The 18,471-nt window shown below is 31.9% G+C and overlaps 2 protein-coding genes and 1 long non-coding RNA gene across 3 annotated transcripts; 1 reads left to right on the forward strand and 2 right to left on the reverse strand.

Annotated features, from left to right (window-relative positions):
- Positions 1-5,317: 5,317 nt before the first annotated feature.
- LOC146929347 (E3 ubiquitin-protein ligase RMA1H1-like) lies at positions 5,318-8,413 on the forward strand. Its single transcript, XM_085701324.1, has 2 exons — positions 5,318-5,448; positions 7,474-8,413. Exon 2 carries the CDS (start codon positions 7,514-7,516, stop codon positions 8,255-8,257), a length of 744 nt encoding a protein of 247 aa, XP_085557450.1. The 5' UTR covers positions 5,318-5,448; positions 7,474-7,513; the 3' UTR covers positions 8,258-8,413.
- A 2,633-nt stretch (positions 8,414-11,046) lies between these two features.
- LOC146929348 (uncharacterized) lies at positions 11,047-13,715 on the reverse strand. The gene is made up of 2 exons (XR_015005998.1): positions 12,411-13,715; positions 11,047-12,283 (listed from the first exon to the last, which is right to left on the reverse strand). It is a non-coding gene; the product is annotated as an uncharacterized LOC146929348 (long non-coding RNA).
- Positions 13,716-13,738: 23 nt separating this feature from the next.
- Positions 13,739-16,603, reverse strand: LOC146929349 (pentatricopeptide repeat-containing protein At2g20710, mitochondrial-like). Its single transcript, XM_085701325.1, has 2 exons — positions 16,225-16,603; positions 13,739-15,206 (listed from the first exon to the last, which is right to left on the reverse strand). The coding sequence occupies exons 1-2, from the start codon at positions 16,462-16,464 to the stop codon at positions 13,968-13,970; spliced, it is 1,479 nt and encodes a 492-aa protein (XP_085557451.1). The 5' UTR covers positions 16,465-16,603; the 3' UTR covers positions 13,739-13,967.
- Positions 16,604-18,471: the final 1,868 nt, after the last annotated feature.

The following is an 18,471-nucleotide window of genomic DNA, read 5'->3' on the forward strand; positions in this document are numbered from 1 at the left end:
ACATGGTTAGAGTTGTCTCTTTCTTCAATTGTGTTACCTGAGCATCGCCAACCTTCTGAATCTGAGTATCAGATTTATTATGTATATGTTATGTTGTCGAATGTATATTTGCATCAAAAACATTTGCTTCCATCTACACATTCATCCCTTGCATAATGATATTGTCTATAGGGGCAACAAGTTGTTGAATTACCGGTGCTAGGATAAAAGGAGACTGATCATTATTATGTTGTCCAACCAATGTGGTTGTACCAACAATTTCATCTATAACATTGGAAAGCGCAAAATGAAAAGAGGTGATGGCCTTGGGAGGCTGGTCAAAATTGACGGAGTAAGGACACAATTAAAATTGTAGAGTCTTGTTCTAGTTCTTCAAGTCTTTAACTCCTTATATATGCATGGATTTGAGAGACGTTGAAGAGGTGTCAGCGCATTAAGAGTCGTTGAGAAACTTCAAATCAAGGATGTTGAACCATTGCCTGATATGAATAATGTCGTTGATTAGACATTTGAGATTACTTTACTGCAACATGAATTATCCATTCATTCTTTTTGTCCTTGAAGTTCTTTTTTCTATTTTTACACGTGGTCAGAAGATGACAAACTGTACTATCAGAGTTTGATAGAGATAGTTACAATTGTCAAGATAAGGTTTGCCACCAAGCCCTACCTAACTCACACACACACACACACACACACACACACACACACACACACACTCAGGCCTTAGCTTTGGGACAAGTATGACACTTCTTACCTTAAACTTGTGACCTCTCCTCTTGAACCCCTTACATACTTGAGCGTTAGAGCATCTGCATGTACACAACCCCCCATCGTCTCATCGGGGGCTGACGATAACCCAACCTCACCAAAATCGTCACCACACTGCAGCTCGACATGACCAGGAAAACAGCGGACAGATCAGCGGATCAATCTTGATAGGCGGCATATCCAAGCATCTCAACCATCCTCTTAGGTCCAACTGGATCAAGGACTAATTAACCTATGAAGAATCCAAAATTACATGAACATTTTGAGTGATTTTCCCTTTAATAAGCTATATGGGGACCAATTTCCCCCAAATATTATTGGTATAAGGACATATATATAAATGTCCTGGACATTTCTATTAATTACACACTGTCAATAAAATGAAGGGGAAACGTCACACACAATCATGATTCAACAACATACCAAAAACACCGTGGGACTGAACAAATTATTGTCCAACAGTAAACCACAACACAAATTTTTGTCAACACTAAATCTCAACACAATTTTTTGTCACAAGTACAAGTTGTTCGATACATAAAAGTAGTTTGTCATAGTCTAATTTGTGTTGTGCTATTTTGCCTTATACTTACTTTTTTAGCATATCAAACATAAATACTATTTATTTTTATTTTTTTATAATTGAGGGCCTAAGCACAAGTGACTAAAACACACACTTATAGTGATTATTTCTTTTTGGTTATTACTTTTCTCATCGTATGACCTTCTCACGCGCCTTTTTTTTCCTTCTCGAAAATGCCATGAAGATTTTTAGATTGTAGAATCCGAATTGAGTTTTCCTCCTGTTTTTGGATAGAAAATGAGTTTTTCAACTATTCAGATTATACAATCTTAACACAATAGGTCTGTTTGGTAAGCCCACTAAATGAGCTTATAGCTTATAGCTTTTAGCTTATAAGCTCGTTTGACAAAAAAAGCTCTGTTTGGTAATGGTCTTTTACCACGAGCTTATAGCTTATTTCACGAGCTTATAAGCTATTTTTCAGAAGCTATTTCAAATAGCGTTTGAGCTTATAGCTTATCAAAATTTCTTCCAATTTTACCCGTATTATTTTATCTGAAATCCATTTTTATCCTTTATAATTTATTATAATTTAACTAATAGATATAATTACCTTATAAATATCCATTGCCTTCGTTTGTTGTAATAATAGATATAATTACGTTTTTATGCAACTGCAATATACCTACATCATAATATATATATATATATATATATATATATATATATATATATATATATTCATAAATAAAAATGATCATTGTCTTCCGTTTAAATAAAAAAATTCATGAATTACGTTATAATTTTTCATAAAAAGGGCACGTTTAACTTTTTTTTTTTGGTGACGTTTAAATTCTTTTTGTTAGGCTTACATTATTTTTATTAAAGGTGTTAGCCTTAAATTGTTTTTCATATATCATTTCACGTCTATATTCTTTTTGTCTAAATAATTTAAAACACTAGTTACAATAATCACATTTTTTAATACTTTTACTACACTTAAATTCATTAAACTCGTTATATTTTATTGCCATACTTTTTTTTTACGTCCAAATATTTTACTCTTTATATTTTGTTTTTTCAGTAGATACTCTTTATATTTTTCTAAAAATAATGCATAAAAAAATATATTAAATAAATAAATTATAAATACTTAAATATTAACGAATATAAATTTTAATATGAAATAAGAATGTCCTTTTATGTCATTTTACATTTATAAGTCAGTTGAACTGCTAATTTTACCAAATACTTCAACTAGCTTATCAGCTATAAATCACTAGTCATCAGCTATCCGCTATAAGCTATCTGTCATCAGCTATCTGCTATAAGCTATCAGCTAGCTTATCAGCTATCCGCTATTTTTACCAATCAGAGCCTAAGTAGCTCGAATTTTAAAATCCGAAGACCCATATAACAAGGTGCGTTTCTTTTTTTTTTTTTTTTGGATTATAAAATTCAAACACTCCATAGACACCCCTCCTTGTATCAGGAAAAACTGGTTCAAATTATATAATCTAAACTGTATCAACACAAAATCTATGTCCATTTGTAATATTGATAGTCAGTTTAAGAACCATACTGATTATCATTACTCCCCTGCTTATATTTTAGGTCATTGTTAGTTGTTTCTATCGAGTCCCGGTCGAAAATATGGTTTTCAGACTATTTAATAGAATTGCTCTGAAACTTACTCAGAAAATCATAAAAAAATCAAGGATCAAGGTTATTTAGACCCATTTTTCCTTTTTAAAATCTTTTCATACTCTCAAAATCTGAAAAAATATACATTAACTTTATTTTTTTTTAGAATTTTGTGGTGGTATTTTTATATTTTTTTATTTGACATGTTTTTATCAATTTTTACTTTGCTTTTTTTATTATTTTTAAAAACAAAATTCAAAACTGTTGAAATGACAGAAACTCTGATTGTTAATCATAGAGTTTACATATTTCGCATTTTAGAATCTGAAAAATCCCTAAAAAAAACGTTGAAAATATAAAATCCTACTAAAAAGTATTTTCATAAAAAATATAATAGTGCACATGAGAAAATAGATAGGAAAAGTCCTTTCTTTTTTTTACAATTGAGGGCCTAAGCCAAATAATGACTAATAATCTATACTATATATAAAGAAAATAAGCTCTTTTAGCTCTTTTGGGTTGACTTTTTCTTTTTCAAAAAATGCCCTTAATTTTCAATACAAATAGCACATGATAAGAATAAATTTAAATATTAAAATAAAAGTGTAACAAACACAGATGTCCAATTTTTTCTTTTTTATTTAAAAAGTATAACAAACTAGATGAGTGCATTTATACTTTCTTTTTTATTATCCCAATTATACCTTTAACAACAACTTTTTCTATAATAAAGATGATTGTCGGTGTAATTAAAAAAATAAGAATTTAGTTTTTTTTTTGGTTATATTGTTGGTTTCATTGAAATAGATAATGATGGTTAGTAAAAAACATTATATTTTTACTTTTAATCAAAATTAAAATTTCATAAAAAAACACCGTTCATAATTTTTTAATGTTAGCGCAATAAAAAGAGAGCAAAGACGGGCACGTGAGTGTCCGTCTTTTCGTTAGTAATAATAACTTTTTAAGGGACTAACAATAATTTTTTGGAGATCATAAATATTTTTTTTGACAAATTGGAGATCATAAATATATTAAATTATTTTTAACAACCATCTGTATTATTAATGTTTATTTTTAATGACTATCCTTTTTTTATTTTTATAATAACTGATTTTTTTGGACAGATTTTATAATACCATGAAAGGGGCATTTCAAAAAATAATGAAAAATTTACTAAAAAAAGATAAAATAATCAAGAATAGCATGAAAAATTGAAAATGAAAGACTCTAATGTGTTTGGTTGTGAGAAGAAAATAAGAAGAGGGAAAGAGGTGAGAGAGAGTAAGAGAAGAGAGAAAGATGTGAGAAATAGAGAAGATTTGAGGTATTGTTTGGAATAAGAGAAAGAGAGAAGAAATAGGAATGAAAGAAGTGTATTCTCTCTCTTCTCTTGTTTGGTTTGATAGAGAGTGAGAAGAGAGAGATGTAATTATTTATGAAAGGACAAAAATATCCTTCAATTAAAAAAACTAATGTATATATTTTATTATTGCTTTTCTAAATAAAATTATTTTAAAATGCAATGCAGTTAATTTTTTGAGGGAAATGCAATGCAATTAATTAAAAGTATTATTTTGTATACTTAATAATATTTTATTTATTAAATGTAATAATTGATATACTTTTGTTTGCGTTGAATTCACTAATACAATTGTCTTCGTGAGCTTAACTCAGCTGGTATGGACAATGCATAATGAGTTCGAATCCTGGCCACCACCAAAAAATTCACTAATACAATTAAAAAATTACGACAGAATAATTTTGTATTTTGTATTTTTTTGGTATTTTGTTTAAGATTACTCACTTATTCCTTTTTCAAAGAAAAATGTTATGTTACAGTAGATTTATATTCGATACTTCCTTTTATTTTTATGTTGCGTTAATCATATTTTTTGGCATAACTAGTTTTGAAAGAAAGAAAAAAATCAACCTTAAAAAAAAAAAGAAAACAAAAAAGAAAACTCAACAAGTATTAAAGAGAAAAAGACAAAGGGTAAATGTGGAACAAAAAAGTGGATCTTTCTCCTCTCTTTCTCGGCTCAGTTGGAGAGAGTTCTAAAAGTAGTGGGTCCCATGCCTGTCTCTTCTCTCTTCCTTAATTCTCTGCTGTACCAAACTAGAGAAATGCTGTATTTCTCTTGTATCTCTCTCTCACCTATTTCTCTCTCTCATAAATCACCTCTACCAAACACAATTGTTTGTTTATTATTATTGACTCAATCAATCAACCTCAATTGAGTCATTCAAAAAAAGGTTATTTTATTGGATATATTTAATTATAATTAAATAAAATAATAATAAAATCCTATTGTCTGCGGTATTTACTTGTTTCCTTCCCTCCTTTTATACTCAACGCATCTTCCTTCCTTTTCTTCCATTCCCATTCACATTCTATTCTGTCGTCTCTTCTCTTCAACGCGTCTTAGCTTCCATTTAACATTCTCAAACCCCTTTTTCCTTCCATTTTCAATCTTCAAACCTTCTTCATTCACTTCATCTCTCTAACTGTAAGTATTCAAATACCTCTCTCTAGTTGTTTGATTGTGTAATTTTTCTTCATTTTTGTGTGTTTTGCTTCTTTTCTTTATATGGGCTTTCAACTTGGTCATTAATCAATGGATCCTTTAACTGTCAGTAACCAAAAAACTACTATCATGTTTATGTTTATGTTTGTCATATGCATGTTTATGGTTTTTCATTTCATTTTAATTGATGATGTGGTTAATGTTAAAAAACATGAAAAATTCTGATCCTTATTTTTGTTTTTTCCATTTCTATGTTACTGGCATTTTAACAATGTTGTCTTGTGTTTGCTTATCTTAAGCTTTATTGGTTATAAAATTATTGTTTTCAAAATAAATGAATTTATTTTTACCACCTCTGTTTCTCTCTAAAATCTTAATAGTAATTTAATTTAATGCTTAAAATTGTTTTTTTTTTATACTAAATTTTAATGTTTAAATATTTTGTGTTTCTTGTGAATTTCTGTTTTCAATAAAGTTTAGGCTCCAAGGTAACATGTTCCAATGTTCATTATTGATTGAACCTTCTTTCCTCTCATAGTAGATCTAGAAACAAATTTGATTTCTTTAAAATTGATTTCATGAATGGTGCTGCTAGATATCAGAAATTGCTTTCTTTTGTCTCTTATATTTCTCTCTCATATAATAGGATAAATAATAATTTAATTTTGGAGAATGCTAAATAGCTAGATTTTTGGATATTATAAGTAAAATACTTTGGAAAGTTAATTAGATTTCCTTTTGTTAACTACTTCCTTGAAAATAGTTGAGTTTTATTTTTTGATTCTGTTAAATAGCTAAAATTCCTACCTGTAAACACTCTTTTTTATCTGTCAAATAAATGAGTTTGATTCTACAACTAACTTATTTAATATTTGTAACTGTAATAGCTAACGATATTTCTTGCTATTATTGACTATAAGTGTACAAAATGCTTATAGAGTAGGCATAGACTCATGTAGTCTTTACTCTAGTGGAAACCTCTTTTCTTAGACAGAGAAAAAAAAATTAAACTAGGAAGTTAGTTCTAACTTCTAACTACTCAGTAGAAAAATAAATCATTAAAGGAAATATATTTGCGAAGACTTTTATAGACTAATTAGATAAATATCATTGAAATATTTTTTTTGAAGAAATATCATTGAAATATTAATTCATGTTTAATTGCTAGAGAATTGAATCAGCTGATCATTTTTGAATTTGGTGTTTGGTTTACTTTCTAGAATACATTGAATTATGCTTGTACTCCACCAAATTTTGGATATAAGCAAATAATCTGTTTTTTAGGTTCATTAAATAACTTATGTATCTCGTCTTTTTTTAAGTTCATTGAATAATTTTAGTTATTCAATGTATCTAAAAAAAGATTATTTGCTTACGTATGAAACCGGAGGATGCATGGTGTATCCCTTTCCAAACAATTTATCATGGAAAAATTGATTCATGATGTGTGAGAGAGTGGTTGCCACAACTTGAACTTATCCACTCTAGCCAAATTCTGACCCCACACCAACCACCACCCTAAGCTATTATGACTAACTAGCTTAAAATAATTATCCTATAAAGACCATTTAATTTAACTTTCAAGGTCAAATAACATCACATTGAGAAGGTAGTTTCAAAATTCTCTGAATTGGTTTGACCCCAAGATTTTGATTTTGATTTTATTTTTCAAACTATAAACATTACTTATTTTTATGGAACAGTTATAATCATTTTGGCAAACTCAAATAACCATAATGAAAGAGTGTACTTGATTTGTTTGTTTGAGATCTTTGTTTGCCTTGACCCACACTAATTAATTCATGACTTGGATGATTGTATATTTGATGCATTTTTTACTCAGCTTTCAATTTTGAGCCCTGTTTTTATTCCTTATGAATATCTATAGTGCTTTATATGATCCAAACTTTTCATCTTAACAAAAGGTTGCATATGAGAGAATGAACTAATCTGTACTCTTCTGTCAAAACACTCATAATTAAGACATTGTTTGATTGTGCATTTCAGGTCAACTACATCCAAGAGAACATTCTGCAACACACAGAAAATGGCCTTAGATCAGTACATGGACGATACCGTCTCTCAAATTGATACCTTTGAAGATAAGCCATCTTTGAAAAACTGGAAAACCTCCACCGATGTGATTGCCGATTCTGATAGAAATGCATCTAGTGGCTTTGACTGTAACATCTGCCTGGATTGTGTGCAAGACCCAGTTGTCACTTTTTGTGGTCATCTTTACTGCTGGCCTTGCATTTACAAATGGCTTGACATACAAAGTGGCATCTCTTCCGAAAACGAGAAGCAGAAGCCACAATGTCCGGTATGCAAATCAGAACTCTCTCAATCCTCGCTAGTTCCATTATATGGCCGTGGCCAAACCATGACTGTGTCTGAAGGCAAGGCTCAACAAGTAGGGATTGTCGTGCCTCGAAGACCTACGGGTCCAAGATCATTTAATGCTACAACTGTTTCACAACCTACTTATCAAAGTTATCAACATCCTCATCATCCTCGGCAATTCAACTCAATTCCGAGCAGTTACCCTTCACCGATGTTTAGTACAAGTGGTTCGGCACTAGATAACACATACGGAATCTTTGGTGAAATGATATATGGAAGGATGTTTGGTAACCAGATAGAAAACATTTATACATATCCTAATTCTTATAGTTTTCAAGGGACCAATAATCCAAGGATGAGAAGACATTTAATGCAAGTTGATAAATCACTCAACAGAATCAGTTTTTTCCTCTTTTGCAGCTTAGTTTTGTGTGTTCTCTTATTTTGAATAATTGTACTTCATTTTCATCTTTAGTAACAGTATATGTATCCTTGTATAGATTATATTCAGTATTCTGATTTAGCTTGAGAATTAATGGTGAGATGTGTAATTACTAGTGTCAATTTGAGCATATATGAAATATATGTTTGTAACTTTGTATAACTACAGTTGCTATTTTTTGTTTTCCCCTTTCAGCTTGTTACAAGCCAAATCAATCTTTTAGTTAGATATTTTCTTCTAACGACAGAAACAAAAGAAGGAGAATAAAGACAAGTTTTTTTTTCTTTTCAATTTTTAAGAAAAGAATAAAGACAAGTTGTTTATTATGCCACTACAATATTTTATTTGGATTTCACATAAAAATATAATTTTATTCAGGTTCAGGATAGATGCGTGTACTTATCCATTGCTAAGGATAGGGGTGGCACTTTGGTGACATTAATGTCACGGTGACATTAAATCTGAACCACACATTGTCATTGTCATTGCATCTGGGCCACACAACACATCTAATGTCACCCAATGTGTGGCCCAGATTTAATGTCACCGTGACATTAATGTCACACAAGTATTTCCCTAAGGATAGGACAAGCTTGTGGTCCATAGAATAAAATGCGTGTCTTCAATCCATGTGGTGGAAACAAAATAATAATATAATAGTAATAATAATGTTTCAGCGGTGGGATAAGACAAAAATTGTTTAACACAAAAATTGAATTCAGATTTTTTGAACGATTTATTTTGTGAGGTTCATTTACAACGTCGAAAGATTTGAAATTTGGTATTGTTGAAGTATTGAAAGTTTGTTAGAAGGAAGAACATTACAAAGGAAGTCCAATCTTTATTCACAATACAGTCCGCACCCCATAAGCCGAACCATTATTAACAGTTATGGAGGTTTGAATTGTGTTTTTCAGGTTTTAATTTTTATTTTTTTTTTGCTTAGAGGACAATGAACATAATTTGACATAAAATAAAGAGATAAGGAAAAAAAGATGACACACAATTTATTTTTATTTGTTCCAAAAATCGGAGCTATAGTACAATCTGTTACACTTGAAGGATTTTCACAATAATCACACAAATTACAATGACTACGGTAACTCAATATTCTATATTTCCTTGCCTCAAATTCGACGACTTCATTGCCTTAACCTAAAGGTTCTACCAGAGTGATTTTGAGTTTTGGTGACATTGATAATTTTAGTGTATCTTGATGAGAAATAATGATAGAAAAATAATTAAAATAAATTATTTTGATGAAAAAAGGGTTAAGAAAGACATAGAGATAAGCAATATCTGGTTTCATTTCTTTTGTTTGAAGGCAACACCTGGCCTATAACTTACTCCCTCCGTTTCAAAATACATGTTCAATTTTTGCAATGTGCACTATTCACTTGACTTACGTTGACCATACTTTTTAACTAATGTATAAATACAAATATTAGCATGTAAGAAGTTGTTTGATTTGTCTCGACAAATATTTTCAAAATATTAAATTTTTATAATTTTTTACTTTAGCTAATTAAAGATATTAACGGTCAAAATTGTGCATTGACATATGTGAAGTGGTTGACTTGAACATGTATTTTGAAACGGAGGGAATATGATTTTGTTCGCATGGGACAAGCTACCGTCCGTGGTCAAAATACTAATGCTATCCACCGACCATATGATAAAATATCCCATTAGTACATTTCAGCTCATTAAATTAAAGGTTGTTATTAAGTAAATGTTATTAGTACATTCCTTGTCACAATGTATTTTTTGTTTCTGTCTTATGCCATCTAATAAAATTATTTTTTGGCCTTTCAAAAAAAACTCTACAATTTTTTTCAAATTGATTCTTAATTGCACACTTTGTATTTTGTTTTTCTATATATTCCTTCCTCTAAAGGTGATGTTCGAGATGCCATCTGATAATAAATGTAGACACCTCTCTGTCGATATCTAAACCTTGATTTAGTATTGTTGCACAAGTTTAATTGAATGTATAATAAAGATTTCTTAAAAAGAAAGTAAATGTCTTTAGTTTTTATGCAATTTTGTGTTTGATCTTGAATACATGACAAGTGTTAATAAGTAACTAGCGTGTCATTTCTCTTCACATTTTTTATTGTTTACAAAGTGGATTCTCATTTGGGTGAAAAATTATTATCCCAAACAATGGGAGATACAAGGCTTCTCTCTACTCGTAACATTAATTACTTGCATGCTCAAAGCCTGTTGGGATCTATGTGCTCGGGTAGAGGAGGTCTGGGTGAAGATTGTGAAGAATAAATATTGTGAAGGTGATTATTAGGTTCATGATATTGTGACGACAAAAGTTAGGCCAATTTTTTCGAGGGGAAGTGCCCGTTTGGGTTATTTTGAATGGAAACTTAGTTTAGGGAATTGGCAATGGTCTATAGAAAAAACGTTGGATATCGAGGGGTGTCTCAACTTGGTCGACTAATTGACCTAGCTTTCTATTAGTGTTTTAAGCAATGAGCTTGATAGACATGTAATCTAAGGACTTATCGACCCAGATTCTATTAATTAGCAAAATCCGAGTACATTGATCGTAATTTATGCTTTAAATGGTATGATCATGAAGTTGAAAGTGTAACCAAGAAACAGTGTTACGGGTCAAGGTGCATCATAAGATGCCGTTATAGCAATCCTTAACATTTATAAGAAGCACGACTAAATTCCAGGACTGCTGACCAATTAGCTCGTAAATGCCATACATACAAATATTAGACACTACAATAGGGTGTCTACCTATCTGATAGAGAAAACAAAAATTAAAAGGATAATCAAACAAGAGAGAGGGCTTTGATATTGCATTATTGAATGAAAAGATAGTTATTGCAGGGAATTGTGATTCCTAAATGCCCAGAGCAAGCTCCTTCAGAGGGAAATAGTTCTGACCTTACAAAATGATACCATCTTAATGGATACCCCTCGGTCTCACATCTGATTCGCCTCCTTTTAACGGATTTTCCTCATCACCCTGGCAAGTTTGGCAATTCTGTTTTAAGCCACCTCAGCATTCTGTTTCTTTCTCTTGTCTTTCTCTTGGCAAATTTATCCAAACTTCGGTCCCAACACTTGGGTCTTTTCTGTAGTTATCAGTTATCACTATTCATGTTAGTGTCCATAATTCATAGATACATATAGATGAAAAATAATGCTAAATTTGACATAGAATGAGCACAGAAACAAAAATTATATTATAGGATAATGATGATACAACTCCTAAGATATAACAATACAAATTATGAGACATAAAGAACTTTGTTTTGGGGGAGGGAGAGGAATTTAGTATTAATGTTAACTAGATTGCGACCCATGCGTTGCGCGGGTGTAGAGTTATTTTTGCAGTTTTTGTTAGATTTTTAATCAACATGGAATGGAATATCGTGAATGTTAAGTTATTAGTAAGAATGTCACTAAGATCAGAAAATAGACACCTCGTTTGTACTTCTTTGTTGTTCACAATCATCTTCACATATGGTAAGCAAAATGGAAGCAAAACGTGAACCGTTAAATTGATAGCACGCTAAAAATTGTTATAGTAATCAGGTGTGATGTAGTTGTGAAAAAAAGTCTAATTATAAAGCTTAATACCTATAGCATAGTGACGAAGAGAAATATAGACCACATGAGCAAGTGCCTCAAAGCATTCATAAAATAAAGTAAGGTAATAAGGAATGGCTGCAAAAAATTGTTGTATTTATTCAATTCCAAGTCAGGTGGATTCTGAATTGTTGAAGTTGAGATCCATACCAGGTAAAATAAAAATACTCATGTACCGGAATTGCAACATATAAAATGTATTGTGAATATTGAATTTTAACTACTTTTTTTTTGCGTTTATGTTAACAGTGCAACGAAGAAATACTATACAATTTTATTTTATGAATTGAAATCTCGTAAAATATTCAAGGAACACTGCTCAAGGTAATTTAATTGCATGTTTGTAATGCAAATACAAATGAGAAGCATTTTGAATACCCCATTCATGGATCTTTATCTTCCATCTGAGACCTATAGAAACACAATCAAAGAACACGTTCAAATGATTGATAGCTTGCATAGCTACGACAGGACTGTCCATATAAGACACATCGAGAATAAAAAAAGACAGAAGAATACCCACAGTTAGACGCCTCACCGTGACAAATGAGCCTTTGTAAGAACCACTGCCATCATAATCCAAACATCTGCTCGACTATCTTCCATGTGCCAGATTTGTAAGCAACATTGTTTTCATATCCGTAGGAAGTGTCTAGTGGCAGGAGGGAAAGTCGTTTTTACAATTGTGTGTGGAGGGGTGTAAGCTCTAAGCCTCTATTTAGAAAAGGACATTTGAGCCACAAACTTGATATTCTACAATCATTCAACTTGATATGAATGCAGCTCTAGCTTCCAACATAAAAAATAATACGGCTTGCACAATTTACTGCTATCTAAAGTAACGATTAATGAGGATCATTCCTGAATTGCATTATTCATTGAATTTGCGAGAGGCATTTAACAAAGGCAAAAAAAATATTTTTGTTGCAAAGACAAATAAATAATTAGAACTAAAGAAACACCACAAATGGCACTAATCACAATTATTATTTCTGACTTTGATGTCTCCTGACTCGATCTATCTGAATTTTCTTTTGGACCAATTTTAACCGTGCAACTGTCACATTAAAGGGGAGATATATAATGTAAATGGGGTAGAACTCAACTATTAAACACAGAACATGTTCATTAGAGTCAACTAAGTTTATGTATTAGAGACAGAAAGTTACCCAATTCGCACAATGAACGGAGGCAACGAACAGTATTCAATGGAGAAGGGAGAAGAAGACACATGATGAATGCACATAACAGAGGTCTGGTGGTCTGGTCTCGCAATTTAAGGAAGCTGAGGCATTTGTTTTCAGAGTATGTGTCGTGTGATAGTTTTTGCAACGGAAAAGAGAATAAATCGGGGGTCGTTGCACATGTATGAAACGGTTAATGGATTGGAGTTATATAATAATACGGAAGAATAACAATGTGATAATAAGTTTGAGGAATAGTAACGGTCAAATAAGAAGTCAATTTAGATATTCAACTAAAAAAAATCATCAGTTGAGATAAGAATGAGCGCTGAGTGTAGAAATTCTAATAGAACATGCTTTCTGAGATCCTGAAGATGTACACATCAGAAATTTGACGATGTGGCAAACATACAGATGAGGTGGCGGCAGAAGAAACTTGGTAGCTAATTTAATATAGGGTTAATAGTGCTTTACCCCCCTGTAATATAGGTCATTTCCGGTTTTCGCCCCTGTAAAATTTTCTTTTTGGATTTCGTCCTTGTAATTTGAAGTTTTTTGGTTTTGGACCTTCATGAATTTTGACTGTACAAAATCGATGATATGGCAGGGGGTAAACCGAAATTTTCTCAAATTAATAAGGGGGTAAACCAAAATTTGCTCAAATTGCAGGGGGGAACCGAAATTTCCTCAAATTACAAGGGGCAAAATTTTTCATGAAGGTCTAAAACCAAAAAATCTTCAAATTACAAGGACGGAATCCAAAAAAATTATTTTACAGGGGAAAACCGGAAATGACCTATATTACAGAGGGTAAAGCACTATTAACCCTTTAATATATTATAATAGAAAGATTTAGTAGCTGACCTTTGTTAGATAAAAAAAAAAAAAATAGTAGCAGATCTTTCCAGGTGCTACATTTCATGTTGCTTCTCTCCATCCGCCGGAACTTCATCAATCCTCAGATGATAATCTCCTTTCAATAGTTTCAATGCATTTGTTTCTGAGATTTCACCTTGCACATAACTTATCAACTCATCACAGGTAGCTTGAGAGAAATGACCTAGTTCCCTACACGTCCCAAAAATCTCCAATGCCAACTCCAAATCTCTCTTTTCTTTCATGTAATCAATACATGCAGCAAAAGTAAATGGGTAAGGCTTCCATCCTTGTGGACTTGCCAATATTGCTTTCTTCATTGTATGAACTGCTTTATCCATATCGTTATACTTATAATAGCCATGCGCCAAACGATCCCATATTCTTCCATCTAATTTACCATCTCTTTTTAAAAGCCTCCCAACATATGCTTCTGCCTTTTCCAACATTCCATTCTTACAATAAGCACTCACCATCACATTTGGAATTCTGACATCAAAGCATGTATTTCCAGATTCCCATTCCTCTAGAATCGTCTCAGCTCCATCAATGTCATTTAGATTGGATAATGACATTAACATAGAAATGTAGGTTGAATGCTGGGAACCATTTAAGCTTTTGCAGATATTCCAAATTCTATACACATCATCCTTTTTCCCAATAGCAGCATACTTAGTTAGAAGAGATTGATACGCAGCTCTCTTCGACTTTCCTCTAATCAACTGTTCAGATTTTTTCAACACTATCAACGCCTTGTCAAATTGGCCAACTTTAATATATCCATCAGCAACAGCAGAATACGTGAGCCAGTTCAAAGTTATGTTGTGATCAACTTCCATCTTCGCCAATAACTTCTCCATCTCAACTATGTTACTAGTAATCGCATAAGCATTGAGCCAACTGGTAAGTGTGGAACTGTTGCACATTTTCTTCTCTTTCATTTCTTTCATCAGAGCAACCAACTTCTCATGTTGGCCTGTCCGAGAATAGAGCTTTAACAGAACATGATAACTCACTACCAAGTCTTGTTCATTATTGGAAAAAGACTCTTTTAATTTCTTCATGATAAGTTCTGCCCTCTCAACAGAGTTGTATTGTGCATAGCAATTCAACAAAGCACCATAGACCTTGAAATCTTTTGAAGTGTGTGGAACACTGTTAAAATATTTCTCTGCTTGATCTAGACCGCGGACTTTACCTATCAAGTAGAGACGTATCGCAATATCTCCTGATAATAAATGAAGGTTTCTTTCATTGCTCATCCATTCTGATACCTAGCACAAGCAAAACAAATTCTTAAAATAGGTTCTTTGAGCTTAGAACAAGCTTAAAAACAAGCATATGAGAGGCATAAAACAGTGTAGTTAAAAAAGAGAAATTTTAAACCTTTTAGTTTTTATATATCAGTTCTTCAGTAGTCTCACCACGTTTTTTCAAAAAAAATAAATTCTTAGTCAATAATCAAATAGTTCATTCTTTATGAAATGTTGTATAGGTGAGATGAGTCTTAGGGTTCAGCATGGAGGCCCAATGGTCCAAAAGTTATAAACACATAAGTATTCCCAAAAGTTTATCAGTACTTAAGTTGTCTTACTATATTTTTCCAATACAGAGAAATATTCATGGTCAATAATGAAATAATTCAATTATTTTTATGATAAGTTACTTAGGTAAGATGGGACTTAGGGTTCACGATGGTTAGAGATACCCTCAATGCTCGTAGAAGAGGTACTCACATCTTACCCACGTCCTTATATCGGTAGCGGGATTCGAATGCAAGTTCTAGTAATTTAAAAAGCATAATCATCTCATTATATATTTATCAGAGTGGCAAATCAGTCAAGGTCAGAAATCCTTCTTATCGAACTTCTATAGCTATTATCGCTACTATTTTGGTGTTGACTTGGAACCTTGGAGTGTGATAAACTCAAGGTCTCACGTTCGGTTCTGTGTGCCAATTTTGGTGGACTAGTTTGACTTCTTAAAAAAAAAAAAAGTGACAAATCATTCATTTTGGTAGCTACTACTCGTCAGTCGTCAATGCTCCTTATTTACCGATACTACATCCACAATTCACTTTCGAGAAACCAACTTACACAAGGAAAATTATTTCCTACAAATAATGATTTTTTTTTCCGTTCCGTTCCATTATAACATAACCAAATGGTGAAATGTAACATTATCATCTCATTAACTATAATAATTTGAAGGGAAAAAAAAACAGCATACAGTAATAAAATTAAATGAAAGCATTGAATCATAAATGTGACTGAAACAAGAGAGAAAGAGGACCTGGAGAGCTTGTTTGAAGCGACGACGGATTCTGAGTTGTTTGATGAAAAACTGTAACTCAGAATGGTTGATATCTCTGCCTTCTTGAATCCACTGATTGAGGATAGGAGTCATGGGAATGATTGGGTCACCGGCTCTGGAAATTCGATGGAAGAGGGTATCAGTTGGTGTCGAAGAGGAATGTAAGAGACGAAGAGTGGTGTTGCAATGGTTCCAACTTGACCTAATCAACTTCAGCATTTTCTGTTTCAAAGGAAAAGGCTAGGGTATAAGGGTTTATGAACTTCACAATTCACATCACGTGTTCGAGAGAATGTTCGTAAGAGAGCTAAGAACAATTTTTTTATTTTTTTTTTCAATGGTGATTGTGATCAGGGATGGAAGGAGTATATTAATATTTCGGCTTAAATACAGTTTTGACCTCCTCCTATGATTCACAATCTAACGATTTTAATCCCTGTAAAATACATACAATAATAATTTTAACCTTTAAGTTGTTCCCTTTTGCAGTTTTGGCTTCTGGTCCAATTTTAATTTAGTCAATGCACACATGACACCTCACTTAAGTGATGATTAGGAAATCTAAGTGTGTATTTGTTGAATTAAAACAAAAAAGGAAAGTGTAACAAAAAAAAACAAAAAGGGAAAAAACATACGCAAAAATCAAACTATTTAGGCCCCATTTTGATGAGAACCTAATATTCTCACCTTATACAAGAGATAATTTAATAATGGAATAAAATTAACCAAGTTAATTTTGGTTCCAAGTGTTATTTTCGTAGGCAATTATATAGCTGTCTTGTTTTTCTCATATCTAGAGTTCTGAATGTCCGATTGAGGTGATCTTTAATGCGTTGGAAAGCTTAGAATATTCTCTACATTTCGTCTGTTGGACCCAAGAGCAAATTCGGAATATTTCTTGGTGTAAAATGAGCATGAATTGGATGACGTGATTTTGATGAATGGGCTGATGTAAGAGAAGAAACAACACATTAAAGAAGCACAATGGAGGTTAGATGGAGCTGAATTATGAAAGTGTAACGTCTCTAAACTATTCAGCAATGATGATTAAAGAAGCAAATGAATGTATAACATCTCCATGCATTGATGCAGCCACCCCCACCTTAAAGTCATTTTGTAACCTTTTGTTTGCATTAATCAGCCACCAAAACATTATTGTAATTAGTGGCTGCATTTCCTTTCATTTTCTAAGAGTTTTAGAGTCAAAATCATCATGTAATAAGCTCATATAAATAGAGCACGAAAATGATATGTAAAGATAGAGAATTTTGATAAAAAAAGTCACTTTATGTGAATTTGGAAGCTTTGCTTCTTTTTGGTTCTGGATTGAACCATGCATTGATCATATCAAGAATCCTTTCTTGTGGTGATCCTCAATCCCATAGACTTATCACTTTCTTGGATTAGAAAGTGTGGCGTCCCTTTCTTTCCATTCCATTTCTCCATTTTATCCACAAAATCTGTTTTGGTCAAAATTCTGCCATTTATCCATTTTAGCCCAAATTTCCATTTTTTTCATTCTGTTTTATTATCATATTTTATCCAAAATTCACAAAAATACAAAACTAAAATTACAACCCCTTTTTGTCCTTTATCATTTGGTATCAGAGCTAGGTTTCGTTGGGACTGATTTTTATTTTTCAATTTCAAAATCTTTTTCATTTCATATTATTCTTGAAATTTCTTCATCTCAGTTTCTTTTTGAAGTATTAAACAAAAAAATATGGCTCATGAAATTCAAGCTTCAATTGAATATTTTGATAAAGTATGTAGAGGAAAAATTCTTGAGAATATCAAGAGAAGATCAAGTCCTTCTTCTGCTCTTAGAGAGTCACAGAGAAATAGGAGAGAGGAAATGATGGCAATAATTGATAGAGGAATGGCTGATATCTCTAAAATACTAGAGGAAAATCTCCTTCAAATCCAAAATCATTATATAGAGCCTAAAATAAATGTTGAAGAAAAAGAGAGTCTCATTATAAATGAAACTCACGAAGAAGAATGTGAAAAGGAAAGAGAAGAGACAAAAGAAAGTGATGGAAAAGAAGTAGAGGAAAAAGGAGAAGAAAAGGAGAATGAGAAGGAAAAGGAAGAAAAAAATGTTGGGAAGTTTTGGCCTAATATTACATTAGTACCTTCTTCTAAGTTGGTTTGTGTTTTCAAATGTTGGGATTCTTCTTATAATATTATTCAATTGTCTAACATTTCTTTATGTCATGAAGGAAA

The sequence above is a fragment of the Medicago sativa genome, chromosome 4 (genome assembly GCF_051527215.1).
Source record: "Medicago sativa cultivar Bolivia chromosome 4, Bolivia_mono, whole genome shotgun sequence".
NCBI classification, from domain to species: Eukaryota; Viridiplantae; Streptophyta; class Magnoliopsida; order Fabales; family Fabaceae; genus Medicago; species Medicago sativa.

What these genes read in the sequence shown, in the direction of transcription:
- LOC146929347 (XM_085701324.1), top strand. Translation starts at nt 7,514, where the DNA reads ATGGCCTTAGATCAGTACATGGACGATACCGTCTCTCAAATTGATACC.
- LOC146929349 (XM_085701325.1), bottom strand. Translation starts at nt 16,464, where the DNA reads ATGCTGAAGTTGATTAGGTCAAGTTGGAACCATTGCAACACCACTCTT. An exon ending in GCTTCAAACAAGCTCTCCAG is followed by an intron (nt 15,207 to 16,224) that starts GTCCTCTTTCTC and finishes TGCTTGTGCTAG; the next exon opens with GTATCAGAATGGATGAGCAA.